Genomic DNA, 13634 nt, shown 5'->3' with positions numbered 1-13634 from the left:
CAGGGGAATCTAATCCATTGGACCTGTCTGTCCTCAGTTACCATGTACCTATAGTCCCTCATCCATCTAATATCCCAGAGACCGTATATCGAGCATGGTGCTGTCAGACCCATACGGTTTCTACTCGAGTCTCGCTCTAATCGGATTCTCTCGGAGAACTCTTTCTCTCTCAACCCGAATGACCCTGGCCAGGGATTTGTCTGAGCAAGAACACATGGGATATTCCTCTCATGATACCGAGAGTGGATGATCCTCTATCGACACTCAATAGCCCTCGTAAGGTCGACTACCACTCCCAATGACCAGCTGTACTAGATCTGGGAACAGCCAAACCTATAAGTCTGGTATCAAAGAGTGGAGCACTCATACAGGACATCCTTGGTGTCTCAAGTCTAAGAACCAGATACACCACTAGGACTACGGAATCATTGTCTGACAATAAGGCATCATCAACCATCCAGCATTCCGTAAGCGGATCAATCAGTGAACTCATTCTCCAATGAGCACCTGTACTGTATCCCTAGTGTCCCTACACGAGCAGCTATGAGACCAGCTGCATCCATCATATGGACGGGTATACAGCACACCAGTCTATCCGGTTATCACGATGTCCCTCTCGAGTAACCTATGACCGGGATTATTTAGGATATGTGTTTAAAGGTGAATCGATCTCATTATCGTGATCTCATCACGATCCGATTCCCATTGCACAAATCCAAGGACATCACAATATATATGCATTTATGCAATAGTTATAAAGTGATATACGCCAAAATATAATAAGCAAAAAGATTTTGTATCAAGTCACACGTGCCATCACTCACGTGATTGGCTTGCTGGGCACCTATGACTAGCAATCTCCCACTTGACTTAAAGCCAATCACCTATGTGTCTGATCCCCATCAGACTCCTGTGACGCTCAAAGACAATCTGAGACAACGGCTTTATCAGTGGATCTGCAATGTTATCTTCGGATGGAACAATTCCACTACTATATCTCCTCGGGTTACGATCTCTCTTATAAGCTGGAACCTCCTCAGAACACTTCTGATGAGACCCGGGTTCCCTTATTTGAGTAATCACCCCATAGTTGTCGCAATATAAGGAAGTCGACTTGTCGCTATCTGTATCGACTCCCAAATCTGTGATGAACTTCTTCACCCAGACTCCCTCCTTTGCTGCATCCGATGCAGCAATGTACTCTGCCTCTGTGGTCGAGTGAGCAGTGGTATCTTGCTTGGAACTCTTCCAGCACACTGCTCCTCCATTCAAGGTGTACACATACCCTGAATTCAACTTGCTATCATCGACATCAGACTGAAAACTTGAGTCAGTGTAGCCTTCAACCTTAAGGCTATTACCTCCATATACTAGTAAAAGATCCTTAGTCCTTCTCAAGTACTTAAGGATACACTTTACTGCTTTCCAGTGCTCCAAGCCTGGATCCGCCTGATACCTGCTCGTGACACTCAGAGCATGCGCTATATCAGGCCTAGTACATAGCATGGCATACATGATATACCATATTGCTGAGGCATAAGGTATCATATCCATGTTCGCCCTTTCTTAGAATTTTCAATGCCAAACATTTTGACAATGGTTTCTATGTACCTGGACTGGGACAAGCCAAGCATCCTCTTGGATCTATCTCTATAGATTCTAATCCCCAAGATATAGGATGCTTCCCCTAAGTCCTTTATGGAGAAGTGTCTAGATAACCAAGTCTTTACAGTGGATAGCATTCCTACGTCATTCCCAATGATGAGGATGTCATCCACATATAACACCAAAAAGCTAATAGCGCTCCCACTTACCTTTCTGTATACACAAGGCTCATCTTCGTTCTTAACGAAGTCATAAGATCTGATTGCCTCATCAAATCTTATGTTCCAACTTCGGGAAGCTTGCTTTAGTCCATAAATGGATCTAAGCAACCTACACACCTTATCTGGGCAGTTCTTGGACACGAATCCCTCAGGTTGCATCATATACACCTCCTCCTCCAGGTTCCCGTTGAGGAATGCGGTTTTCACATCCATCTGCCAGATCTCATAATCATAGTGTGCTGCAATAGCCAATAGAATTCTGATGGATTTTAGCATTGCTACGGGTGAGAAAGTTTCGTCGTAGTCAACACCTTGCCTTTGACGATACCCCTTAGCCACTAGCCTTGCTTTATAGGTCTCTACCTTTCCATCTACTCCGATCTTTTTCTTAAAGATCCACTTGCAACCGATGGATACAATACCTTCGGGTGCATCAACTAGGTTCCAAACCTTATTGGAGTACATAGAATCCATCTCAGAATTCATGGCTTCTTTCCACTTCCCGGAGTCTATACTCATAATAGCCTCCTCGTAGGTCTGAGGATCAATATCCTCTACATCCTCTGCTCTAATATGTCCCACATATCTCTCAGGAGGATGGGATACTCTATCAGACCTGCGTAAAGTTGAAACTTGTGTATTAGATACCTGAACAGACTCGGGCTGTAGAGTGGTGCTTGAGCTTGGTTCTCCAACCTCGCTCAATTCTATCATTCTCCCACTGTCTCCGTCAAGAATGTGTTCCTTCTCAAGGAACACTGCTCTCTTAGCTACAAAGACCTTTTGGTCCTCGAGATGATAGAAGTAATACCCACAAGTTTCCTTGGGGTATCCCACAAATTTACATCGCCCTGTCCTTGATTCTAACTTATCGGGGTTGTGTCTTTTAACATGGGCAGAGCAGCCCCAAATCTTAACTACTTTAAGATCAGGCTTCTTCCCTTTCCATATCTCATATGGTGTAGACACCACCGACTTAGTTGGAACTCTGTTCAGAAGGTAAGCTGCGGTTTCTAGGGCATATCCCCAGAATGAGATGGGTAGGTCAGCGAAACTCATCATGGACCGTACCATATCTAATAATGTACGATTTCTCCTTTCAGAGACACCATTGAGCTGAGGTGTATAAGGAGGTGTCCATTGGGATAATATCCCATGGTCCTTGAGGAAGTGAGTAAACTCTGTACTTAAGTACTCACCTCCTCGATCTGATCGAAGAGTTTTGATACTCTTTCCAGTCTGGTTCTCCACCTCATTCTTATACTCTCTGAATTTCTCAAAGGCCTCGGACTTGTACTTCATTAAGTACACATATCCATACCTTGAGAAATCATCAGTAAATGTAATGAAGTAGGAGTAACCTCCAATGGCATGAGTTGACATGGGTCCACATACATCACTATGTATGAGTTCCAACAACTCAGTGGCTCTCTCTCCAGTTCCACTAAATGGAGAGTTGGTCAGTTTTCCACGAATGCAAGGCTCACAAGTTGCATATGACACATAGTCGAATGGATCTAGATATCCATCATTTAGCAACTTTTGAATTCTTCTTTCATGGATGTGACCTAGCCTACAATGCCACAGGTATGCACTGTTCAACTCATCTCGTTTCCTTTTGGACACATTTATATTCATGATATGTGGAGTGGTGTCTAACATAAATAAACCATTATGCAATATTCCTTTCGTGATGATCTTATCATCTAATAATATCGAACAACCATTGTTCTCAAAAACAAATTTATATCCACTAACTGTTAAACATGAAATGGAGATAATGTTTTTGATAATAGAAGGAACAAAATAACATGCATCTAATGCAATAAAAGCTCCACTAGGCAGATGTAGGGCGACCTCGCCAACAGCTAATACAGCAACTTTTGCTCCATTACCCATCTTGAGGTCCATCTCGCCTCTCTCTAGTCTCCTAGGCCTTGCCAGAACCTGCAACGAATTACATATATGATAAGCACTACCGGTATCTAATACCCATGTGTTATCATAAGAGTCTGACAAATGGAGACTGATCATGAATGTACCTGAAGCTTCATCAAGCTTTTGTTTCGCCCTTTCTGCAAGGTACTCTTTGCAGTTTCTCTTCCAGTGCCCATCTTTACCACAGTGGAAGCACTGACCTTTGTCCTTTGTTGGGTCTTTCTTAGCAACCTTTGCTTTACCTTGTTTGCCCTTGCCCTTTCCCTTCTTAAGGGACCTTTCTGCTTTCCTTTTCTTTCTGGTCTCACCAGTGTAGAGAACTGGCTTCTCTTTCTTAATAGTACTCTCTGCCTCCCTCAACATATTGAGGAGCTCTGGGAGAGTCACCTCAAGCTTGTTCATATTAAAATTCATTATGAACTGTGAAAAGGAATCTGGTAGGGACTGAAGCACAATGTCCACACACAAGTTATCCTCTAGGACCATTCCTAGACCTGTGAGTTTCTCTATCCACTCAATCATCTTTAGGACATGGTTCTGAACCGGTGTCCCCTCAGTCATCCTAGCGCGGAAAAGGCTCTTGGATATCTCATATCGTTGAGTCCTTCCCTGTTCCTCAAACAATTTACGGACATGTAGGAGAATGGATCTGGCATCCATCTTTTCATGTTGTCTCTGTAACTCTGGAGTCATAGAGCCCAACATATAGCACTGAGCAAGAGTGGAGTCATCAATGTACTTCACGTAGCGAGCGATCTCATCCTCGCTTGCCCCTTCTTCGGGCGTAGGCATCACTGTATCAAGGACGTACACGATTTTCTCCGCTGTGAGAACAATTCTCAAGTTACGGAGCCAATCCGTATAATTTGGACCAGTGAGGTGGTTGACATCAAGTATGCCACGTAAGAGATTTGAAAGCGACATTTTCTGAAAATAAAGATGTAGCAAAAATGAATAACATGCAGATTTTGCAAGAAATAAACTATCAAGATATGGACTTCTATCTTAATATGCTCCCACTATTTTACTAACGAGTCACGCGACACCCTCAGCACGTGAAACGGAAGTCTCCGGCAGACTTCTAGTGGGGATCAGGATCCAATCAGCGTCTTAGTGTAACCTCGAGGGACTCGACCAATCACACTAAGCCTAAAAGGTAGACAACTCTTGCCGATCACAACTCCTTGTGATTCCCGTCCTGTTCGGCCTCCGAATCACCATGGCCTCGAGGGACTCGACCAACCATGATGCTCGGTTAAGTCAACACCTTCGTTACAAGATGAGTCTGATTTGATGATATACCCTCGAGGGACTCGACCAAGCATATCATGCCCTCAGGTCACCGGTGACATCTCTATGTCGTAAGCAAGATAGCGAATCGCGATATAGGTGAGTCTCGAGGGACTCGACCAACTCAACCTACACCGGGATTCGGTTCCTACTTATAACGATGGAAGGCCACGTGGGTCAATCTAATTGCCTCACGTTTACCGACTTAATTTTATCGAGAGATGTTTCTATGATTTAGTCTCCTAATATGACATGTCACACATATACATATTTAATATATATCTACATCGCATGCAAATATATACATATCTAGTATGTGTATAAGCAATCACACCAGATGATCATGGACCACAACCTAATATGATTAGGCCCGAGCCAGTAGGCCTAATCACTCACATCAAGATCTATGTGTGCAACGGTGCATCTCCATGCCTTGTGATCGTCCATCTCGTCCTCGTCGGTTCCGTCGACATCTTGATGCATCTCCATGCATCACGATCGTCCGTCTCGTGGGTCCCGCTATGGCATCCACGCTCCCGCTGCGCCTCCTCATGTGATTACAACTTAATCATAGGCACGCAGGCCCGACAATAAACGAGAAATATAATGGAGGTTCGCAGACCTCAATAATAATAATCACAAGTACACACATCACACGGTCCATGATCATCCGTCCACTCATCATACATCACATGTATAAATAATCATCATCATGTAGGACTACTAGATAATAATAAAAATAATAATCAACTAAACCTTTTAATTAATTAATATTTTCTGAAATCAGGGATATATAGGGAATTTCTCAATTCCTAAGGGTATTTTCGTAATTTGGACAAAAGACAGAAACTGGAATTTCTCAAATTTCGAGGGGGCAAAACTGTCTTTTTGCCCAGAAAACCCTAATGCCCTTCTCCCCCTTGCTGCTGCGCCGCCGCCGCCGCCACCCTGCTGGCGGCGGCCTGTGCGGCGAGGGCGAACGCACTGCCCTCGCCTGCAGGTGGCACGCCCGCTGGGGTCGCTGCCGCTGCAGGTGGGCGCCGCCGCCTCCGCGGGCGGTTCTGCCCGCGAGTCAGTGCCCGCAGGTGGTGCTGTCTCGCTGGCGGCCGCCCCTGCGGGGTTTTTGCCCGTGGGAGCAGCGGCCACAGGCGCCGCTGCCCTGCAGTGCCTCAGCCCGCGCTGCTGCCCCGCGGGCTCAGTGGCCGCAGGCGCTTCTACCGAGCGGGCTGCCAGCCCCGCCGGCCGCAAGCCTGCTGCAAGCAGACCGCCGGCCGGCTGCTGCAGGCACAGCGCTTGCGCATGCGCCGGCGCTGTGCTGCCTGGCTGCGGCTGCGGCTGGCTGCAGGCATGCAGATCGAGGGCAGCAACTGTTGCTGCCCTTCCTTGCTTTTGCGTCAACGATTTTGACGTCAATATTCTTCCTAAACACAACACACGCAGTTCAAAAACCAATCATTCGCATGAACAACTTGGCTCTGATACCACTGTTGGGAAATCATAGGGGGCGACATCATATGCGCAGCGGAAGAACAAGAAAACAAAAATCCCCGATTCCCAAAAAGATGTTCATCGTCGTGCGAAGATTGGTGCGCAAAATCCGCAAAAAACACAAAACTACGTATAGAGATTGTGTTACCTAGGGAGATCGTATATCCCTGTTTCCTTGCAGATCCTTAGGAGAGGGTGAAGGAGGTCAAGCGTCCTCCTCTCTAGCGGTGATCCACACAGCAGGGTTGCGACAACGCTCCTCAAAACTCCAGGCCTACTCTGAGGTGGAGAGGGAGAGGAGAATAGGAAGGGCAAGCAAAGACTCTAGCCTATGAGGCTGTGAATCCCTCCTATTTATAGAGATCCCGTGTCAAAACCCTAATGGGTCCTTTCCCTAGTGGGTATTGGATCTGCATCCAATAAGACAAGGGCTCCGTCGGATATCTCATATCCGAACCTCTACTCATCGCAATGCCTACCATATGTGTGTGACCCTCTAGGCCCAATATCGAGCTGGCCGTGAGTCATACCTGTCAGAACTCCTTCTAACTCAGTGAATTATTATCTCTGTAATAATTCACTCGACTCATCGACTACGGAAGTACTAGGCCACTACGCCGTAGTCCCCAGACGATACAGGGGAATCCAATCCATTGGACCTGTCTGTCCTCAGTTACCATGTACCTATAGTCCCTCATCCATCTAATATCCCAGAGACCGTATATCGAGCATGGTGCTGTCAGACCCATACGGTTTCTACTCGAGTCTCGCTCTAATCGGATTCTCCCGGAGAACTCTTTCTCTCTCAACCCGAATGACCCTAGCCAGGGATTTGTCTGAGCAAGAACACATGGGATATTCCTCTCATGATACCGAGAGTGGATGATCCTCTATCGACACTCAATAGCCCTCGTAAGGTCGACTACCACTCCCAATGACCAGCTGTACTAGATCTGGGAACAGCCAAACCTATAAGTCTGGTATCAAAGAGTGGAGCACTCATACAGGACATCCTTGGTGTCTCAAGTCTAAGAACCAGATACACCACTAGGACTACGGAATCGTTGTCTGACAATAAGGCATCATCAACCATCCAGCATTCCGTAAGCGGATCAATCAGTGAACTCATTCTCCAATGAGCACCTGTACTGTATCCCTAGTGTCCCTACACGAGCAGCTATGAGACCAGCTGCATCCATCATATGGACGGGTATACAGCACACCAGTCTATCCGGTTATTACGATGTCCCTCTCGAGTAACCTATGACCGGGATTATTTAGGATATGTGTTTAAAGGTGAATTGATCTCATTATCGTGATCTCATCACGATCCGATTCCCATTGCACAAATCCAAGGACATCACAATATATATGCATTTATGCAATAGTTATAAAGTGATATACGCCAAAATATAATAAGCAAAAAGATTCTGTATCAAGTCACACGTGCCATCACTCACATGATTGGCTTGCTGGGCACCTATGACTAGCAAAAAGGCCCCGGACGGAACCACCACGAGGGTAGCTACCCGGCCCGCCGAGGCGCAGGTAGGACCGGTCCGACCCGTCCACACCAAGGTTGTTGCTCCCCGCCATTGGAACATCCCGAACACGAATATTTCTCCAGATAAAGGAGAAGGGGCTGCTCCGAACCCCCAACTCGATGAGGAGCCCACGGGAGCTTGTGGACCAGATGCGATATTATCGTTTCCATCGGCAAAATGGGCATGACACGAAGGAGTGCCACGAGTTGAAGCGACAGATCGAGAAGCTGATTCGAAGAGGGCACCTCGGTCGCTATCTACGGCAGGATAAAGAGCTTTCCCCATGGCCCGAGGGCCCCATCGAAAGGCAGATCGATGTGATCACGGGCGGCCCGATGTCTGGGAGAAACAGTATGTCTGGGCGGAAAGCATACGCCCGCACTGTCGCAGCCGAAGACCCTGGGCGTGGGCTCGGGCCCATAGTCACGTTTCCCACCGAGAGAGCCGAGCAGCCCGAACACGATGACGCGTTGGTAGTGGCTGCCAGAATCGCCAACGCCCAAGTGAAAAGGATCATGGTCGACACTGGAAGCTCGGCCGCATCCTTTATTTGGACGCTTTCCAAAAGCTCGAGCTCTTCCGCGACGCCCTAGAGCCTATGAGCTCAGTGCTCACTGGGTTCACCGGCGAATCAATTTCACCGTTGGGTGCGATCACCTTGCCCTTAACCCTCGAGGAAGTGCCGAGGACAAAGACAGTAATGGCAACCTTCTTGGTAGTCGACCTTCCTACCGCTTACAACGCGATTATGGGGCGCCCCACCCTCAATAAGTTCATAGCGGTTATCTCCACCTACCACCGGACCATGAAGTTCCCGACCCGTGCGGGGGTCGGGGAAGCCAGGGGGAGCCCCCCCGATTCAAGGCGATGTTACTTGACCGCGGTCTCCCTACACAAGCGGAGGAGGGCTGAACTGCCCCTCGAAGACCCCTGAGAAGCAAAAAGGTCGTCCCAGCACCCCGAGCCGATGGAGCCTATGGTGGATGTGCCACTACAGGAGGGATGCCCAAATCGAATGGTCAAGCTCGGGTCAGAGCTTCCTAAGCGGGAGCGAGCCCAGCTCATCAATCTTCCCTAAGAGAATGTTGATGCCTTTGCTTGGTCACCCGCTGACATGCCAGGCGTCGACCCTGAGGTATCTCAGCACCACCTGTGCATCTCCCCCAACGTGCGGCCAGTGAAGCAGAAGCCCCGACGTCTTGCTCCTGAACGCCAGCAGGCCATCCGAGGAGAGGTAGAGTGACTTCTGGCGACAGGCTTCATTGAAGAGGCCAAGTACCCACGCTAGTTATCCAATGTAGTCCTCGTGAAGAAACCTAATGGAAGCTGGAGGATGTGCGTTGACTACACCGATCTTAATCGTGCTTGTCCGAAGGATTGCTACCCTCTCCCATGGATCGACCAGTTGGTCAATGCAACGGCCGATCACGCCCACCTTTCGTTCATGGATGCCTTCTCCAGCTACAACTAGATCAGGATGGCACCCGAGGATCAGCAGCACACCGCATTCCTCACCAACCAAGGGGTATATTTCTACAAGGTTATGTATGCAATTCGGGCTGAAGAACGCCGGGGCTACGTATCAAAGGACCGTGAACAAAATGTTTGCTCACCAGATAGGGAGAAACATGGAAGTCTACGTCGACGATATGATTGTGAAAAGTCGCACGACTACGACTCACTTGTCTGACTTGGCCGAGACCTTCGACACACTACGAAGGTACAACATGCAACTCAACCCCGCCAAGTGCGCCTTCGGTGTCAACTCGGGCAAATTCCTCAGGTTTATTATACATGAAAGGGGAATCGATGTGAACCCCAAAAAGGTACGAGCAATCATCGACATACAGGCCCCTCGGACGATCAAGGAGTTGCAGCGCCTGAATGGGAGGCTCACCGCCATGTCAAGGTTTTTATCCCGATCAGGCGACCGGTGCCTCCCCTTCTTCCGGGCTCTGAAGGACCCCAAGGACTTCGTGTGGACAGTGAAATGCGAGGAGGCTTTCGCCCATGTGAAGGAGCATCTGGCGTCACTCTCTCGCCTTGCTTCGGTGTCCCCTCGGGAAAAGCTGGGTGTCTACCTGGCCAACTCTCGGCATGCAGTAAGTTCTGTCCTGATCAAGGAGACTTCTGGAGAGCAACTACCGGTTTACTATACTAGCCATGACCTTAACGGACCCGAGAAGCGATACCCTCCAATCGAGAAACTGGTGCTGGCGCTCGTATTGACCGCCCAGAAGCTGCGTCCCTACTTCTAAGCTCATCCGATCGAGGTAATCACCGACCAACCGCTCCGGCAGATTTTGTCTAAATTTGACCTTGCAGGTCGCCTCCTCAAGTGGTCAGTAGAGCTCGGTGAGTTCGAAATTCAATACGTCCCGAGGACTGCCATCAAAGCACAGGTAGTGGCCGACTTCATCTCAAAACTGACTCAGCCCGAGGGCGAGGATCCGGAACGTGTGAAGGCAGAATGGCTCCTCCGTGTGGATGGATCATCCGACCGAAAAGGCGCGGGGGCCGGGCTGGTGCTAGAAGCCCCCGACAGGCCCTCGTTTGAGCGCTCCCTTCGCTTCGAATTCAAGACCACCAACAACGAGGTGAAGTACGAAGCACTGCTGGCAGGGCTCAGACTAGCCGTCGAAATACAAGCAGGTGACATACACGTCCTCATCGACTCGCAGCTAGTAGCTGAGCAGCTCATCGGCGGGTATGAGGCCCGGGACCCAACCATGTCGAAGTATCTGGTGGAGGTAAGAGCTCTCGTCACCCACTTTTCCCGCTTCACATTATCCAGGGTGCCGAGATGCCAGAACGAGCGGGCGGACATGCTGGCAAAACTGGCCTCTAGATCGGGTCCCGAGGGCGAGCCCGACGTGGAGGAACTCCCCACCCGCGCCATCACGGTCGCAGCGGTGGCCACCGCTAGCCCGCCAACAACATGGGTGCATGAGATGTTACAATTCAAACATCACGAGATGCTTCCTGAGGGCGAAGCCGCGGCTCGGCACCTGCGCCGGACCCAAGCCTAGTATTGTGAAATCGGCGGACGGTTATACAGGAGGTCGTATTCACGCCCCCTCCTGCGCTGCCTGGAGCCCGAAGAGGCTCAGTCAGTCCTTGCTGAGGTTCACGACGGGATTTACGGTGATCACATAGGTGGGCGCACCCTGGAGTTCAAGGCGCTCCGTCAAGGGTACTACTGGCCCACTATGTGTCAAGATGCAAGATCGTATGTGCAAAAGTGCGATGCATGCCAGAGGCACGCACCAACGCCCAGGCAGCCAGCGGTACCGCTTACACCTGTGGACTGCGCATGGCCTTTCGCGCAGTGGGGGATGGACCTTCTCGGCCCTTTCCCCCCAGCTTCGGGGCAACGAAGATATATTATTGTCGGGATAGACTACTTCACCAAATAGGTCGAGGCCGAACCGCTAGCAGCGATCACAGAGCGTCAGGTGGAGAGATTCGTGTGGAGGAACATTGTTACCCGGTTTGGTTTGCCCAGGGTCATCATCACTGATAATGGGATGCAGTTCGTCAGTGCTCGATTCAAAGAGTTCTACGCGACCTATGGGATACAGCTGAGGTTCAGCTCGGTCGCACATCCCCAAACGAACGGGCTGGTCGAGATGACCAACTGGGCTATCCTGGGCGGACTCAGGAGAAGGACACTTGCGGCCCAATCCACTTGGGTTGACGAACTCTCGAGCGTCTTATGGTCCTTGCGGACCACGCCTAAAACCGCAACAGGGGAATCCCCTTACAGCCTAGCGTTTGGCTCCGAGGCCATCTTACCCACTGAGATGGAGATTACCACCCCACGAACGGACTCTTATGATGAAGGGACATCGGCCGACGAACTCTGAGCCGGATTGGACTTGCTCGAGGAAAGGCGAGCCGACGCGCACGTGAAGGCCCTCTCCTACAAATGAGCCATCGCTAGGATTTACAACAGGAGGGTGCACCCCCGACCAACCAAGCTGAGCGATCTAGTGCTGCGCAGGGCCGTGGTAAGTACCTCGACCCGAGCACATGGTAAACTTACTCCCAAATGGGAAGGACCTTATCAAGTCGTCAAGATTGTCCGACCGGGCACGTACCGACTCGTAACGACGGCTGGCTGTTCTTTGCCAAGGACATGGAACGTCCAAAACCTTAAGAAGTTTTTCGTGTGAAAAGATAAAAGTTGGCAATGTGCAAGAGTCTGAGAAAAAAATTTCTTTCATTAAAGAAAAACTGGGATTACAAGACTCGACCCTGACTTACAGACCGACCCCTTAGAGAAAACTACAAAAAGTTACAGGACCCTTTTATTCCTTCAGGACCTCCAAGCGGTCGTCGAAAGGAACGTCCTCAAGCATATCCACCTCTAGATCCTCGGGATAGGAGGTAAAAGGATCCTCCTCTACCTCGAAGCTAGGGTGGCGCGCATGGAAGCGGGCTAGGGCGATCCGGTATCCATATTCGTAGGAAACCTGCCCCGTCCGTGTCAGCCCGTGTTCAAACCTCTCGGACTTTTTGTAAGCCTCGATCAGCTCCTTGTCCTTCTTTGGTCGGAGGTGGGTCTCCTCGGCAAGTGCCTCGGAAACTACTCTTGCCTCGGCCTTCGCCTCCTCCAGCTTTTTGCTAAGGGTGCACGCCTTCGTTTTCAGCAAGCGAAGATCGGTCCGCTCCACCTGCAAAGTCTTCTGGAGCTCCTTATTCGAACCTTCTGATGTCTGGAGCTCCGATTTTAGGCATGCCACCTCCGCCTCCAGATCCACCGTGCGTTTCTCAGCAGCCGCCATGGCTTCCGGTCCTGCCCCAGCCCGGATCTCCTCTACTTGGCGGCGCAGCTCAGTGTTGCGCTCACTGAGGCCCCCGATGATCCGGCCGGCGTCATGCACCCGATCCATCAGGGCCGTCGCGTAGTGTAGGCCCTGTAAGAAAGAGGAGAGGTCAGGAGGGATACTATCGAATGAGTAACTAGAAGTAGCAGGCGCAATACTTACCAATGTCAAGGACTTGGCTGACTTGCCAAGTAGAGCCTCCGAGGGCAAAGTGTACATATCCTGAGCCATGTCGGGATGGAGCGCACCTTGGAGGAATGCGGCGGAGGAATCTCCTCCGGCCCACACCCTGTCCCCTCGGGACAGGCCCCCCCAATGGGCGACTAGGGGGTCACTTGCCTCCCCCGTCGGGAGTTCGCCCATCACCCGCGACAGAAAGGGTTCATCGGCGCCCGCGGGTAGTCGGCACAGGTCGTGCATGGAGGGAGGACGCGGATCCTTCCCTATCGCTCAAGGACTCACAAGGCAAAGAAGTTCTCAGCCCCCCACCACGGTTAAGTTGGCACGAAGGGACAACAACGTAGGTAGCTACTCGACTGCATGTTCCCCGAGACCACACCTGCGCAGCCTGCCCGCCTGCGTTGTGCTCCTCGGCTCCATGCTTCTCCGAGACCACACCTGCGCGGCCAGCCCGCCTGCGTCGTGCTCCTCAGCTCCATGCTTCCCAAGACCACACCTGCGCGGCCTGCCCACCTGCGTCGTGCTCCTCGACTGCGTGT

At 50.4% G+C, this 13634-nt stretch overlaps 1 protein-coding gene across 1 annotated transcript; it reads left to right on the top strand.

The window, feature by feature from the left end:
* Positions 1-8205: 8205 nt before the first annotated feature.
* Positions 8206-8679, top strand: LOC135632510 (uncharacterized). The gene has a single exon (XM_065141119.1). It carries the CDS (start codon positions 8206-8208, stop codon positions 8677-8679), a length of 474 nt encoding a protein of 157 aa, XP_064997191.1.
* Positions 8680-13634: the final 4955 nt, after the last annotated feature.

The sequence above is a fragment of the Musa acuminata genome, chromosome BXJ3-3 (genome assembly GCF_036884655.1).
Source record: "Musa acuminata AAA Group cultivar baxijiao chromosome BXJ3-3, Cavendish_Baxijiao_AAA, whole genome shotgun sequence".
In the NCBI taxonomy this organism is placed as follows: domain Eukaryota; kingdom Viridiplantae; phylum Streptophyta; class Magnoliopsida; order Zingiberales; family Musaceae; genus Musa; species Musa acuminata.
Note: the sequence above shows the minus strand (reverse complement) of the source record. Positions and strands in the feature narration are given on the sequence as shown.